Source organism: Barbus barbus (genome assembly GCF_936440315.1).
Source record: "Barbus barbus genome assembly, chromosome: 3".
Taxonomy (NCBI): Eukaryota; Metazoa; Chordata; class Actinopteri; order Cypriniformes; family Cyprinidae; genus Barbus; species Barbus barbus.
Genome location: NC_136731.1, coordinates 21630021 through 21647543, shown reverse-complemented (window position 1 = coordinate 21647543; position 17523 = coordinate 21630021). Strand labels below are relative to the sequence as shown.

General features: G+C 40.4%; 1 protein-coding gene across 1 annotated transcript in view; it reads right to left on the bottom strand.

The window, feature by feature from the left end:
• The window catches only part of LOC306846466 (adhesion G protein-coupled receptor L1-like), a gene marked incomplete at both ends in the record, with an annotated part of 117947 nt that overhangs the window by 10071 nt on the left and 90353 nt on the right, over positions 1–17523 (bottom strand). The window contains 12 exons of the mRNA XM_079379886.1: positions 159–255; positions 342–497; positions 2271–2439; positions 2541–2632; positions 3270–3336; positions 8125–8345; positions 11484–11693; positions 11948–12121; positions 13134–13339; positions 14046–14168; positions 15232–15412; positions 16962–17000. Of these exons, the coding sequence (XP_079236012.1) occupies positions 159–255; positions 342–497; positions 2271–2439; positions 2541–2632; positions 3270–3336; positions 8125–8345; positions 11484–11693; positions 11948–12121; positions 13134–13339; positions 14046–14168; positions 15232–15412; positions 16962–17000 (1735 nt within the window). The remainder of the gene's footprint in view (positions 1–158; positions 256–341; positions 498–2270; positions 2440–2540; positions 2633–3269; positions 3337–8124; positions 8346–11483; positions 11694–11947; positions 12122–13133; positions 13340–14045; positions 14169–15231; positions 15413–16961; positions 17001–17523) is intronic.

Below are 17523 nucleotides of genomic sequence, written 5' to 3'. Positions count from 1 at the left end.
ATATTATAAGAGAACCCAAAGATAAATATGTGCGCCGAGTGAAATTACTGTCTTAAAAAGGACTTTTGTGAAAAAACAAGCCATTTAAGCACAGACACATAGGTACAAATAGACTCTGGTGCATGCTAGTAAATTTTACGGCAGAAGGAGGGTCTCACCACGGTTTAGAGTGGGAGTGCTGTTGATTTCTCCAGCCATGAAGGACGACTCTGTCTGCTTTCGCACCGTGTCGTTCCACATACGACGAATTCGACTCTGAAACAGGTGAGGGGGGTGAATTGGTATATGGAATATAACAGCAGTCTATAAATAGTGATGCTGTCAGTGTGCATGTGTGTCACCTGTCTGTGTACCGCTGCATGACGTGCCTGGCTGCCGGTGTAGTAGCGGTTGTTGGCACGAAGGGCAGAATTCTTCAGCGATCCATGAGAGCTCGTAGTGGAGGTGCGACTGCAGCAGTAAGAATGACGCAGGCACTTGCTGTACTCCTTATGAACCTAAAACACAAAAACACAGAGCATTTGCCCTTAAGCACACTACACATGTTCAGTTACTGTAGGTAAAGTGGCTAATGAAACCATAAATGGAACCATCTAAATGAAACCATAATATGTAATGTTTTCAGAGACTTAATTGTATACTAAGTGCAGTCAAATAAAATGTATTAGTTTAAATTAATATTAAACGCAATTAGCTGAACTTTAAAGTACTTTTTGACCCATTTAAGTAGGACTTAAATAAATATAATTAAAAAATGACTAACCTTGTCTTTGAAATATGGTTAAAGTGTACTGCTGTATGTACTGACAAGCATTTATGGTAAACTAAAATATATTTTAATGTCATTTCTATTATAACTTGTATGTCATGTATTTGTAATTAAACATTTATAATGATTTTGCAATTTTAAATATCTGAATGCAATTTTAAGTACATTTAAAATCTATTCATTTTAAATGTCATACAAGTTATAATCAAGTACTTTATTCACGCTTTAGTATGTTAGTCAACACATCATAAGTGTCCATGCAAAACATTTCATTTGAAATTATTAAAAAAGTGCAATTTTTAAGTGTACTCAAGTTGTTCTATGCTTAGAAACATAGTCATGAAAGTGTCTCTCTTAAAGTAAACTTAAGTGGCCTTGTCCTTCATTATATTATCTACAAGTACAGTTGTTTTTTAAATAAACAGTTTTAAGTACAATAAAATTACAATTAATTTAATAAAATTAAGTACACTTCTTTTTCACAAGGAGTGTCATGTCCATACTTCAGTCACTAACTTTAGTATGTGACAGAAAATACTGTATATTTTACAGTAACAAGCTATTTATGCCTAAACAATGTCCTTAATGTGTCAGATAAAAATAGTTATTGTAAAAATGAATGATATATATATATATATATATATATATATATATATATATATATATATATATATGTATATATATATGTATGTATATATATATATATATAGGTATATATATAGGTATATATATATGTATGTATATATATATATATATATATATATATATATATATATATATATATATATATATATACATACACACACACCACACACACACACACACACACACACACATATATAAAATAACATATACATAGATATACAATACAAATACATATATTACATATACAATATATAATATTGAAACATAAGAAATATATATATATATATATATATACATACACACACACCACACACACACACACACACACACACACACACACACACACACACATACACACATATACATATTTAATAACATATTACATTCTTCTGAAATCTTAATGCATTTAACCACTTTTTGTTAATAGCTCAGTTAGCTTGACTACTGTTTAACTACTTTATACAGGAAGTAGATAGGGAAGCTAGAGTCAATTTGTTTAACTGAGCAATGACACGTGGAGTGCTTGAAAACCTGTTTGAAAACAATTCGTATTTTTTTTGCTGCCAATAATTGTTCAGAAAATACATCCTTCACCTTTAAATAAAGCTAATTATAAAACTAATAATATTACAGATGAATCCTAACCCAAAGGTATTCCTAAAAGAGCATTTTTATTGTTTTAACCTCTGATGAGACCACCATTTTTTGCCTTTTTCGATATGCATTTTTATTGTTTTAACCTCTGATGAGACCACCATTTTTTGCCTTTTTCGATATTTAGATAACCTCTGACGAAATTTTGCAGCAAATGTGTCCCCAAATTATTATCTGGGTGTTAAACATTAATGGCACTGACCTTTTTCTGCAGAGCACAATGGAAGATGAAGATGAACATGCCCTGGAAGGCATTAAAGGTGGTGAAAAGATACGCCATGATGACAGTGTTCTCATTGATGAAGAGGAGGCCGAAGGCCCAGGTCAGACCCAAGAGGAAGAGCAGTGCAATAGCCCCCAGAGCCCAGGACCTGAGGGAGAACATGCATACATTCACAATACATACACATACAACACAAACATCATAGTTAATGTGACTATAATGTGCATTTTTGCAGTGGAAGTCTCTCACTTGATGTTGTCCAGGCGGCTGGAGTCGGGTTTAAGGGCGGATGAGTTACGGACCATCTTGTGAAGTGTTATCATGAGGAACACCAGGTTCAACTAAAGGGCAAAGGTAAGAGAAAAGAAAATAGCAAATTAAAAACCAAAACTTCCAAGTCATTGTGACACAAATTAAAGCCTATTGGCTATATAAAAAGGACAAGCCCTTTAGAAAATGTCTACACTGGAAAGACAATTTAAACTACAGCTTTCTTCTTAACAATGAGCCTCATTTATAAAACACAAGCAGAATTTCAGTGTAAATTGTTCATGAAATCGTTCTATCTTAAATTGCTGCAATTAAATGCAGCAATTTACATGAGAATAGTGATATGAACATTTACACAGAAATTCACTCGGTTTGTGTTAGATGAGAGATCCAAAGCAAGTGAGAAAATAACTTTACAAAGATAAAAAAGTTTTTTTCACAAACTAATAAAAACAAAAACAGAGCTAACGCATTAGTGAAATATATTGTAATTATGAAAATGTCAGCAAGTTCCCATATCTAAACCTTATCTAAGCTCCACACTCATATAAAGCATATTACAGCCAAAACATAGTCGTCAGCAGCAACAGATCCATAGGACAAAAGTGTTTTGTTTGATCTGACCAGCGCAGCACTTTTCAGAGAGAAAAAAAGGAACAAACTCTGAGAAAAGCAGAGAGAGCGCTGAATGTTTAGAGAGAACAATACCATGATAATGAAGGACACAGGGCCGATAAAACTCCAGATGAAGTAGTTATCCACCCTCAACCAGCACCTACACACAAAACACACACACGATAACTTCATCAGTAACATTTCACTCTTCAAAGACTGATCACCTCATTACAGGCAAAATCGCTTATGCATTTTATGAAGTAGCACATTATTGATGATTGAATGCTTTGAAATAATTGCAATATTATTATTGTTATCGAGATGCCGATACATTTTTTGGCATAAAAACAAGCTAATAAAAGAGAAATAAAAGTCTACTTGAAGGTTAAGCTCAGTTTTTAATCATTAGTGCACTGAGTCAGCGTCTCATTTTCTGCACTGTAGTCAACATTCAAACGTCTGCAGCTGTGCTATTTTTCCAGTTGCTCACACATAAACACAGACCAACACACACTCGCGTGCACACAAACACACAGAGCGACACACTCACACATGCAGTAATCAGCTCAGTTAAAGGTGCTGTAAGCGATTTTGTTAACTTTTGCCAGAGAGTATAAATTAGGCGACGCCTTCTCACAAAATTCCCGCCCCTCAAACAAAGCAATGTTAGCAAACACATAGAGGTAAAATTAGTGCTCCCACACTTTTGACCAATGGACATATATAACTTTTTATCCATAACTGTTTTTAGTTATTTGTGATTAGACAAGATTTAACAATGCAAATTATTAGTATTATTTTAAGCATTTTTTAAACAAAAACTGAATAAATACATAAATAAATAAATAAATATTTTTTCAAATAAATAAATAAAGCATATGGAAATTTCCATAACTTTTTAAGACTTTATTTATTAGATTATAAACTCCCTAATATGTCCAGGTTTTCCATGACTGTTGAAACCCTACATATAAGATTAGTTCCCTTCCAGGAACTTCGAGCTGCGTCCAGCGACGCTTTGGGAACGCTATCAGCGTGACCATGCTCTGAATATCAGGTGTAATCAGCCCGAAGGAGGGCGAGGAGTCACGGGCGGGGTGACGTCACGACCAGGAAGTATATAAGCACGTGCGGCGGAGCCGGCATCAGCTTTTTGTCATTCAGCGAAGCGCTCTGTGTGTGTCAGTCTTATTTGGTATTGTCTGTCTTTCAAATATGAAAAGATACCCACATGCAAGGGCGATTCCAGATCGCATTTCAGGTTGTGTGTTCGTCCCTGCCCTCGCTATATTACGAGTGGGGACACACACACACAATCTGTGCGTGGTTTGCCTGGGTGCGAAGTATGCGACATCGGCTCTCGAGGGAGCCGATTGCCCTCATTGCGAGCGGCTGTCGCTGCTTACACTCCGCACCCGGAGGGCTCTCTTCAAGGAGGGAGCCTTCACGAGCTCTCGACGCAGTGTTGGTCCCGTTTCTGCCGAGGCAGAGCGGCGGCTGCACTCGTGGGGCTCGCAGATCTGGCGCCCCGTCTCTCGGTTTGGAAGCGGTCTCTTCCCCCCGAGACGAGGGCGCAACGCTTCGTCTCTCTTCCTCCGAGGAGGTTGATGTGACGAGCGTTCACGAGGCTTTCACCACCTCGTTCGCCCAGAGGGCTCTCTTCGAGGAGGGAGCCTTCACGAGCTCTCCGCGCGGTTTCGGTCCTGCTTCTGCCGAGGCAGAGTGGCAGCTGCACTCGTGGGGCTCGCAGGCTGATCTGGCTGGTGAGAGTGAGACGGGTATATCCTTATCTCCTCCCGTATCCGCCAGATCTGGCGCCCCGTCTCTCGTTTGGAAGCGGTCTCTTTCCCCCGAGACGAGGGCTTGACGCTGCGTCTTTCTTTCTCCGAGGAGGTTGATGTGACGAGTGTTCACGAGGTTTCGCTGCCTCCTTCGCCAATATGAGGAGCTTTTAGAGGTGGTTACTCGGGCAGTGGCCAAGCTTGACATCAGCTGGTCCCCCAGAGAGCATCTTAGCTGCAGACTAGCCGTTTGGATAAGCATTTTCGGCGCTCGCGGCCGCCACCTCTACACAGGAGCCTTCCGTTTTCCCCGATCTCCACACCGTGGTGTCGAGATCATGGGTGAAACCTTTTTCGTCCCAACCATTCATTCCCTCCGCTGATTATTATGGCAGCGTTAGGGAATTGAATGAGCGCGGGTACAGGGCGATGCCGCCGGTCGAGCAGACGCTTGCGAGCTATCTGTCTCCCTCGACGGCATTGTCTTTGAAGGCTCCTGCGCTGCCCACTAAGCCTCTGTGTACAACATCTTTTTTAAGTGGGCAGAGGGTATGCGGCAGGGGGCTGCTGGGCGGGCGCAGCGTCCTCCGCATACCAGCTCCTCGCGCAGGGAAGCGCAAAAGGTCCTGACGGGCGAGCCCCAGCGTTTATCTCAGGTCTTTCCGCCTGTAGGCACAGCGAAGCCGAGAAACTCGCCTCAGCCACCAGATCACGCGTCTCCTTCCGGTGCGCCGCATGGAGACAGCGGTCTGGCCGTGTCTCTTACACCAGAGGTCAGTCTCGAGAGATTGATTCCCTTAGTAGATCGTTTGGCAGCCTGGCAGCGGCTGCCGAATGTGTCTCGTTGGGTCCTGCATACCATAGCGAATGGATATCGCATTCTCTTACATCAACCACCAAGGAGGTCTGCGGTCGCGCCCCTTGTACAAGCTGGCACACCAGATCCTTGTGTGGTCCCAGGGCAAGCTCCTATCACTGAGAGCTATGCACATTCCTGGACATCTCAATGTGGGAGCAGACGTCCTGTCGAGACAGGGGCCGAGGCCCAGGGAATGGACGCTTCACCCCGAGGTGGGGAAGCAGATTTGGAGAATTTTTGGCCAGGCACAGGTGGACCTCTTTGCGACTCGAGAGTCAACGCAGTGTCCCCTCTGGTTCTCTCTAGCTCCTCCAGCTCCTCTGGGACTGGACGCTATGGTACAGACTTGGCCGAGGCTTCGTCTGTACGCCTTTCCCCCGATCGCTCTGCTCCCAGGAGTTCTGGCGAGAGTGCGCCGGGACGAGGTCAGTCTACTGTTAGTAGCACCGTTCTGGCCGGGCCGAGTGTGACCTGATTCTCGGACCTGATTTCTCTCCTCGACGGCACTCCGTGGGAAGTGCCCGTCAGGAGGGATCTCCTCTCACAGGCCAGGGGCACTATCGTGCACCCTCGTCCGGAGTTATGGAAGCTGTGGGTGTGGCCCCTGAGGGGGCACAGCTCTTAGCTTCCGGTCTGACAACCGAGGTTGTCGAGACCATCCTCCAGTCCAGAGCTCCCTCCACGAGGAAACTGTACGCCTTGAAGTGGAGGCTCTTCACTTCTTGGTGCGGGGACCGCCAGCTCAACCCAGTCAACTGCCCGATCCGCGCAGCTCTGGAGTTGCTGCAGGCCCATTTCTCTGCAGGGTTAACCCATTCCACTATTAAGGTCTACGTGGCAGCTATTTCGTCATACCACGCCCCTAGTGGTGGCCAGACAGTGGGTAGACACCCCCTAGTTACACGTTTCCTCCGCGCTGCGCTGAGGCTGAGGCCGCCGGTACGCTCGCGCGTCCCTACGTGGGACCTGGCTGTGGTCCTGGAGGCTCTGTGCAAGGCACCTTTCGAGCCTATTGAGGAGATAACTGATAGACTCCTCACCATTAAGACCGCTTTCTTGCTGGCTATCACCTCTCTGAGGAGGGTGAGTGACCTTCAGGCCCTCTCTACGGCCTCTATTGCCTTTGTGCCCGGCATGGCGAAAGTATTTCTCCACCCCCGCGTGGGGTATGTACCTAAGGTCCCATCGGTCGTACCACAGCCAGTCGTACTCCAGACCTTCTGTCCCCCTCCCTTCAGGGAGCCAGACCAGGAGAAGCACAACTGTACGTGTCCAGTGCGAGCACTGGGCACGTGCATCCACAGGTCATCCCTGTGGAGGAAATCGGACCAACTGCTTGTGTGCTATGGTCCCCCTAAGAGGGTTCTTCCTGCTATGATGCCCACTCTTAGCAGGTAGATAGTGGATGCCATCTTTCTGGCATACGAGGCCTCTGAGCGTCCCCCGCCACTGGGAGTCAGACCGCACTCGACCTGAGGTGTGGCGGCCTCCAAGGCCTTCTGGGCAGGTGTCCCGGTTCAGGACATCTGCAACGCTGCTGGGTGGTCCACGCCCCTGACTTTCGCCAGGTTCTATAACCTCGACATCCGAGCCACTCCAGGCTCATCCTATTGTCCTGACACTAGTCAGGGACTTGTCAGTCTGGCGGCGTTGGTATCTCGTTCCCAAAGCGTCGCTGGACGCAGCTCGAAGTTCCTGGAAGGGAACGTCTCAGGTCATGACTTGGAGCTGACGTCGGCTCTGCCGCACGTGCTTATATACTTCCTGGTCGTGACGTCACCCCGCCCGAGACGCCTCGCCCTCCTTCGGGCTGATTACACCTGATATTCAGAGCATGGTCACGCTGATGGCGTTCCCAAAGCGTCGCTGGATGCAGCATCTCGTTCCCTTCAGGGAACCATGGTTACATCCGTAACCTGAGACGTTTTCTGATATAATGTTAAAAATAGCATGAGATGCAGCTTTGAGATGTTCTTGTAGAGTGAATTATCAGAGCAGGATCTGTCAGATTTATGCGGGCTATTCCAATAAATCTTTAACTGGCTTCATCAATAATTCAAATGATGAGCTTGGTTAGGCTAGGATCACATGTCAGCGGCCAATCATCCAACTGAACTCCAAACTACATAACTCCAGTGTATGTTTCCTAGTGAAAGATGATACTGCACTATATGGAATTTAAACTCCCAGAGAGCCATTCTGCTGGAATCCATTTAAATGAAATAAATGATTTAAATAGGGGGGTCGCGTCCCCTGCTCAAAAACCAATGGTCCTTGTATGGGTACAAACAGACGGCATCATACATACGCTTTCTTAGTCCCGTAGCTGCGGTAGTCAATGGCTGCAGAGATGCCCACCACCAGGGCAGGAAAGCAGTAGCCGCACAGGTAGTAGTATTTCTTTCGAGAGTATTCGCTCTCAAAGACCTCCACTAGCATCAGATACAGCTGGATTCCCTCCAGACACATCCAGGAGAACGCAGCCAGGAAGAAGAAATGCAATAGACCTGCAAAAATGGGGCATGCAATCTGTATTTGGGCAAAAAAAGAGGGAAGAGGTGGTTAGTGAGAAAAATATCAGACAAAGTATAGTGCATAGTGACTATGAACATAAAAGGAATAGTCCATCCAAAAATGATAATTTACTCCCCTTCGTGTTTTTTTCATACCTGTATAACTTACTTTCTTCTGTGGAACATAAAATAACATATTTGGAAGAATGTGAGTAACTAAACAGGTTTGTTGACCATTGACTTCTGTTTGCACAAAAAACTATTCAATGGAAGTCAATGGGAACTGAAACAGTTTGATTACTAACATTCTTCAAAATATCTTCTTTTGCGTTTAGTCACTTTGGGTGGACTATACCATTAAGTCTGGTCCACATTGCACTTTATTTTGGTCCAGAAGCACCTACTTCTGAGACCCTCTGATGTGAATTACATGTTGTTTTTATGTGACTTTTAGCATAAAACTGTGTCCTCTCACACTTTAAAAAACAATAAATGCATCCCCCCGTTTTCAGATGATAATCACATTTAAAAGTGATTTAATTTTCTGGGCTGCAGTGTGAAGAAAAAGAAAACGTAGCCGGCATATAAAAGGACTCCCAGCACAAACATCTGCCAAACGACTCGATAAACGAATGCGCAGGCAGCAAACAGTGATCCCACTATTGCAAGTGCACTCACCTAAAAGCATCCACCTTTCAGCAAATCACTAAGTGCGAATTTCACATAACATTAATAATATTCATGACTCAAGTCGTGCTTGGCACATTTTGTGCGCTGAGCCTGACAGGAAATACATTTCTTAAAAGAGAAGAAGCGAACAACAGAGGAGAAGTAGTCTTCGACACACACAAATATATATATATATATATATATATATATATATATATATATATATATATATATATATATACTGGAAAGTTTGGTTTTTAACACTTTCAAATCATGTCTTGTATAAACGTATCCACTGCAACTTGGCAACCATACTTGCAAATAGAGGCTGATGAGATTCATAATGCAGCCCCCACACTTTATACATCGTTTGTACGCCCCTGCAAAGCGGAAGATACAGATCTGCTCATAGATTTATCATTTACTTGTTAAGTGCCTCATAAAAAAAAAACTTTATCTTCTGAAAAAGAAAAGAAAAAACCCCTGCAAACATTATCCAGCTACAAGTTTTTCTTCTGAAGAGCTCATTGTAGCAACCTTGGCACCTTGTAATATGACTTAGATTCCCAGCATACTAATGCAGCCTGAACTCTGGAAGAGATGCATTAAATCAGCCAATCAGATGACACCACTGCTTTCAACAGGAAACTTTCAGTGTCAATAGACTGATGTGAAAGGCATCACAATTTGTATGATTGTGAAACTAATAAGTCACAATATCCTAATCATTTTAAAATGTGTCCATGCTAATTTTCATTTCTGAAGATGGCTGTGTGATATACTGATTACGCATTCAATCAGCTGCTCTTGAATTGGAAAACATAGCAGAGCTGATAATTTAGGGTATAATTTTCGGAATTGAGCAACTTTAAATCGTTCACAGTGTTCTCCTCAGAAGTGTTGTTTCAGTAGGGTTTTCATTTTTGGTTGGCTAACTAAAACATAAACCTCGTCAACAACAACTGTCAACAGATATGCTTTCGGCAGTCAATGTAAAACTGTTCAACACACAGGGTACTGTTTTAATTGGCCAACCAAAAAAAAAAAAACAACCCCATCCATGACGCTTCAGTTAAAGCAGTACAGAGTAAAGAGTACAGAAAAAAAACAACTTAAGCTGGGTACACACTGTACTTATTTTGGCCATAACTTGACCGCCTGAGACAAATTTTGTACATACTAAGATTCCTCTGATTCTAGGCCAATTGCTGTAGTCTTCGATCGCTAGTTTGACATATTCGCAGACAACTGAAGAAAAATTTTGATAGTAATGGTCATTAATCGATGAGATTCTGTCAAGGTCAGAAGTTCTAAGGTCAGAAGGCACAGTTCTGCAGTGTGGCTTCTTCAATGATCGTCAAATGAAAAAGCAACAGAAGCACTGAAGATGAATCTTCTTTGTTTTTACTGTCGTACAGTCCGATATTAATGACAACAGAGATCGCACGGTGCGAGACGGCCTATTGCTGGGATGTTCATAAAGTCTGACAAGCAACAATTGCAGCTTTAAAACTATAACCTTAAAACTCATCTAAATAATGTCGCTTGCTTCAAAGAGAAAATTACACCCCAAAGAATCAACAGATAGAGGAGCAGCTGGTTAAATGCGCAGTAAATGCATAATCAACATATAATACAGCAGAGTTGCATAATGCTGCCTGGAGGCAATTTTTTAGAAAGTCAGAGTGAAAGTGTTTTCACTAGCCCAAAAATGTTCCATCATGTGAATAACACGCTACAAGGGTAATTTTTGTGTTTCTGAAATGTATTGTTTTATTTACACTTAGTTTGGAGTCATTAAGTTTTCGAAATTAGTCTCCTATGCTCACAAAGGCTGCATTTATTTGATCAAAAATACAATAAAAACAGTAATATTGTGAACTATAATTACAAATTAAAATAACTGTTTTCTACGTCTAATATATTTTAAAATGTAATTTATTCTTGTGATGCAAAGCTGAATTTTCAGCATCATTATGCTAGTCTTCAGTGTCACATGATCCTTCAGAAATCATTCTAATATTCTGATTTGTTGCTCAAGAAACATTTCTTATTATTAGCAATGTTAAAAAGAGCTGTGCTGCTTTTTCAGGAATTTCCGTCTTTAAGTGACTGTCTTTAAGTGACCCATCTTTAATGTCACTTTTGATTATTTTAATGGATCCTTGCTGAATGAAAGTATTAATTTATATCAGAGAGCAAGAACACGGGAATGAAACCCCAGTAAAATATGTCAGATTGTGATAGTTTGCTGCATACTCCATAACTGAGCACTCAGAACAAACACTCATCTGAACTGTGACATGCAAATTAATGCAAATTACCCGCACTTAATGCAGTTTGCATTTAATTCCTTCAGTTAATCGGATGCTAAAACAATGCAGACAGCATGTTCTATCAGTGGGTGCACATAAACACTACAATCAGTGGGTGAAATTCATTCCCAGTGCATTCTTCCCTTAATATAGATCAGGAATCCACTCACGTGGTACTGCGTCTTGTCGATGCCGATGAGGAAGAGGAGCTCGGCGATGAAGAGGTTGATGCACAGGTTCTTGTGTATGGTGTTGCGGTCGGTCTGCAGGCCTCGCAGGAAGCAGAAGGTGGAGATGCAGATGGCGAGACACACCAGCGAAATGACGATACCCACCCATGTGATCACAAAGAGGATCAACTCGTGCATCCTGCCTGGATACTGAGAGATACCGAGAGATGGATAAGGGAAATGGTATAAACAGATAGGATGCCTGAGGGAGAGTGGATTATGAAAATCCAGTAAATGGCAAGCTGAAATTACTGTGTGTTTGTTTGTGTGTTTTGCTTTTATGTATATAGATATGTGTGTTTGTCTTATAGACTGTGTGCAAGCAAAAAAGTTGTTGTGCATGAGAGCAATATTCAGACTTGTTTGTGAGCAGGTGATGAATGTAAAGAAGGAATATGTCTTACGTCAGGTTCGTGGTGTACCATGAGCACGGCGAAGTTGGTTAGATGGCTACAAGAACAAGTTGTGTGCGTGCTGTTGGTTTCCATCAGCCTGCAGCCCTGAGATGACCACTGGCCCGTCATCAAACGCTCAGAGTAGTTCCAGAATGAACAGTTTGGGCTAAAATGATTCTCCAGCTGCAAAGAGGAACCAACAGAGTGACCGGAAAAGATTGGCTTTCACACATAATGTTTTCTGTTTAGGAGTCATGTGCGAAGTCTTCATGGTCAGGCACCATCTAGCACTTACAAATTGATTTTCAGTGTATTGTCTGAAATAGCAGTTTCTGCAGTGCAAAGGCAGCACAATTAGAGTGAATTATAAACAACAAATCTCTCATTGATTCTTGAGTACTGAGACGTGTTACAGAAGCGACAAAAGGAATTATTTTTTAATTTGTCTGTTCAACATGTTGAGAAGAATTCACGTTTAAGGGGTACAAGAAATTTCCTGCTGCTTCCATTTGCTATTTGACTTGGAAATGTGTGCTGATCTGTCACAGCAAATATTCATTATAAATATGTAGACACATTTACAGTAGCAGTCACGCTGATGAATGTATTGATGCGACATGATGGTTTCAAACTGATCTTCTGCTTGCAGAGTTGACAAAATAATGGCAATTTGCAAAACACACATATTAAATGAAGGAGCCATTTTGTGGTGTTGCTAGGCACTTAACTCTCTAGATCGCTTCCATACTGGTTCGACATTCCACTCCATTTATGTTGTTTAATGCTTGATGATCACGTTATTTTACATATGCATTTGCTTACATACGCTACTTTTTCTGCTCAAGAAATGTTTCATATACTGTATGTTGAAAACAGTTGTTTCAATTCTTAGATGAATATAAAGTTCAAAAGAACAACATTTATTTGAATTGTAAGACAAGGTAAATGTTTTTACTGTATTGAACAGTAGTGTACATGAAGTACTGAGGTCTGAGGACAGATGATTTTAGGGGAAGTGAGGGATAATAATCAATGCAAAAAAAAGAGATCATTTACACAGAAATGTGTTCATGTTTCACGAATGTAACCCCATGTGTGAAAGTAACTAATGCTTTCTTACTTGTTTTCTAAATGTAATGTAATGACATTCTAATGCAAATTCTTGCTTGTGTGTGCCAGTGTGAGCTTTATGTACCTGTAAATGTCTAAGTGTGAACACCACAGGCTCGGTCAGAAACACTCGACTGGACTCTTTATTGATCGACGCTGCGATGACGTGTGAATTCACTGCCAGGCCCTGCCCACCAGGCCCTGCCTCCATTTCCATCTTCACGGTGGCGTTTTCAGTGGACAGGAACGAACCCAGATTCTTATAGAGTACAAAGACCACTTTTACCTGGCCTGTGCAGAGAAACACAGCACAAAAAAGAAGGAGAGAGTTACTGAGTGGCCAAAGAATATGAATAACAACTAAGAGGAAAAAGGGAGCAGACTTGAGAGTGACTTGAGTGAAGGTTAAAATGATTTGGGCTGGGAGGGAGTGAGTGAGTGAGTGATCGGGGGATGAAGGCATTTTAATATGGAGGGCAACGGAACATTCATCCCTTCAGCACTCACTCACTCGGTTTCTTCCGTATGAATATTTCATGTGCGTTTGTTTCAATCATACTAATCTCACTTCCCCCGCCCAACCTTTCCCCGATGAGAAGCACCGAATGACAACGCAGTTTCAAAAAACAGGCTAAAAGCAGGAGTGGCGGAAAAAGCGAGGAGTAAGAGAGCTGATGGCGGGATAAGATGGCTAAGAGATGGAGGGGACAGGAAGGAGAGAAGAAGGAGAAAAGAAAAGAGTGCCGAGATTGCTCTGTCAGCCTGAAAATGATAGTAATCTAGTCGCCTCTCGGGCTGTTCGATTAAGAGTGCCGTTAAGAAACCATCAGGGAAGAAATGGTCTCAGCGCTTTTGTTAATCTGATTAGGTTTATTATTATCAACCAATAACCGGGTAGAGCGAAGTGGAAATTTCGCTAAGCTTAAGTGAAACTTCACGGGGGCGAGTAGCACATCGAGATGGAAGGGACAGGAAGAGAGAGCGAGCTGAGACTGACCGTTGCGGCTGTACTGTTTGAAGGTGGAGGCAGAGAGCTGGATACTGCTGTCACTGGGACCGTTCTGAGGGAACGACAAATCCTGAGACTCTATCTCTGTGTTCAACACGCGGACCTCTAGATCTGAAGACACACAAAAACACACACTTTGAGAGTTTGAACTGTAATAACACGGCAAAAAAAGCCCTGAAAGGTTATAATAAAAGCTACTCATTTTGAAGTAGTAGTCAAAAGCTACAAAGAGCACCGTTTTAAATACTGAAAATTTGTCATCACAGGAATACATTTCTTTTTAAAATATATTCAAATACGAAACAGTGATTATAAATTGTGATAACATTTCACAATATTACTGTTTTTCCAGCATTTTTAATCATTAAAAGACCAATCAAGAGAAAACATGAAAGTTTTGAACAAAGTTACACTAAATACAAAAATAAAGTAAAATAAAAACAAATAAAAATATTTATAAAATAGAATATAACTATATGTACAGACTAAAACTAAATAACAATAAAAAAAAAAGTTTGTATATGGACATATCCAGCGATTGGGATGGTTTGACCCAGCAGTTGGATTAGATCTTTAACCTGGGTAGTTTTCTTTGTTTAAAAATGTAGCCCAAATAGATTGGATATTAACATTTATTAATATATTCAATAAACAAACATGTATTAATAAGCTTCATAAATAATAAAAAAATAAACATTTATTAAACTGCTTATTAATAAACGTTCTCCTTTTGATTACTACTGATGGCTCTAGTAATAAAGTGTTTTAATTTCCATCCTATTTTGGATTTTTTTTTAGCTAGCCATATAGTAATTTTTAAACAATAGTTGAGTTAAATAAAACTGCTCATCAGGTTGGTCAAACATTTAACCCAACTGCTGGGTCAAAATAACCCAATCGCTGGGCTTGTCCATTTAACCCAACTTGGGTTGTTTTTAACCCAGCATTTTTTGAGTGTATGGTTCCATGAAGAACCTTTAACATTCATGAAACCTTTTTCAAAAAAATTTTTGACAAAAAATTATTCTTTTAAGAACAGTTCACTGAAAGGTTCTGTGGAGAACCTGATAGTTCTTCTATGGCATCAGTGTGAAACCCCCCTTTTTAAACCTTTATTTTTTTTATAGTGTTCTAGAACACAAAGCCAGTTAGTTTCTCATCAACACAAACTCACCGACATTAGCAGCGTGGTCTGAGAAGTGACTATTGTACATATTATTGGCCAACAGGAAGGCTCCTTTCTCCATGACATCCAGTAGCATGGTGGCAGTGTGCGCCTGCTCCGTACTGTTCATGTCCTGCCATGACTCTAAAGCCTCAGCACGCAAAAGATTATCCACAGTCTGCACAACCGCCTGTACACAAATGCACAAACAAACATACCCTTAAACTTCATCATAATTACACTCCACATCAAAGATGAGAAAATATGACTCTCTGTGATTGTCACATCTGTGAATCTTACGAATCGCTTGAAATGTATTTCTACTAAGGAGCAACATCTTACAGGCCATTATAAATGACTAGAGCGCTAAAAGAAAGCCTTGGGCAAGACGCACAGTATCATTATTGCTAAAAGTCTCTCTTTCTCACTCTCTCTCTCTCTCTCTCTCTCTCTCACACACACACACACACAACAGACACTCAACAAACCAGCTGCAGTTAAAATTCATCTGAGGTAGGCATATGCAATAAAAAATATGGATGGCACTTTCTATGATGCCTGTATATGTTATGCATTATGAATGCACTCATAATGCCATACTGTAATGCATTATATCTTTTCATTAAACGTAACCACCAATATAATATAATATAATATAATACTGCATGGTACTATGCTAAAAGACCTTATAAAATCAAAACGAGAGTTTTTTATTTTAATATATATTTAAAATTGAATGTATTCCCTTGATGGTAAAGTTTATTACAACGGTCTTCGGTGTCTCATGACATTTCAGAAATGCTGATTTAACACTCAAGAAATGTTTATTATTATTAATTATGTAACTCTTTAGTTTAGGGACCAATTTTCACTTTTAACTAGTTGCTTATTAACATGCATATTACTAGCATATTGGCTGTTTATTATTACTTATAAAGCACACGTTATTCTATGTTATTCTACCTTATTCTACATGACCATATTTTAGATCCCTTAATCCTACACCATACTTAACAACTACCTTACTAACTATTAATAAGCAGCAAATTGTGTGTTTATTGGGGCAAAAGTATAGTGAGAACTGGTCCCCAAACTAACCATGACATTTTTTTTCAGGTTGCTTTAAATAGAACATTCGAAAGAACAGCATTTATTTGAAATAGAAATCTTTTGCTACATTTTATCTTTACTGTCACGTTTGATGAAATGAATGAATCCTTGCTGAATTAAAGTATTCATTTTCTTTAAAAATATACTCACCCCAAACAGTGGTTTATATGCATTTCAACTGTACAGCCTCTTAAAGGAAATTGGGCCAACAATATAGATGACTTGCATTGCACCACAGATTTTTGTCATTTATGAAATTTTCTTAAGAATGAGACATACTACCACTTACAACCAACTAGAAAGTAGCAAATTGTGTTCGTTGATGTTGATGCACAATACTATTGTATATATATTTTACTTTGTTTCTTTGCAGTATTTTAGTCTAGTGGCCCTTCAAGACCAGCACTGAAAAGCGCAGATGTATTATAAGGAAATTCTGACTGTATTTTTATATCTTTATAATGCATTTTATATACAGGCTTCCTAGAATGTTTTGTAGAAAAATGCTCACAGTCGAGTGCGGGATAGGAATCAAGCACCGGTATGTGTGCGCAATGACACGGAGGATAGGAAGAGATACGAGATTTGAAGTGTGTCTGTGAACTCGTACAGATAACGCTGCACAATACCTGAACATAAGCCCGGCAGGTCCTCTCTCTCTTCTGCCACTGCAAGACACAGTGAAACTACTTTCAGATACACACACATACATGAAGAAGAGTCTTGCTCATTCAAACTGATTTTGAGTCAATTTCAAATGCGACTTACAAAAATACTGCTGCTACTTAAAGAATGACATTAAATGTTTCTTTCCATCCATCACAAATTCATGATAATCTGTAGCTGTCAAGTTCATATATATATATATATATATATATATATATATAAATGCATGTTACATAATAAAAAAGAAATCACCTTTTTTCACGCTCTTTTCCATCCCACAAAAATGCATGAAATATATATATTAAATAATAATAAAAAAAACCTTTACAAGAAATCATATATGTAATATATATTTTTATACAAAATTTTTAATGATTAATTTATTAATAGTTTTATTATTATTATTTTTCCCCAATTGTAGAATCTCAAAAAATGAGCTACTTAAACATTAAAAGGGGAAAACAGTAAGCCAGAATTGCAACCGCTCAGAAAAATAGGTATATGCAGACCCTGCATTCATGTGAT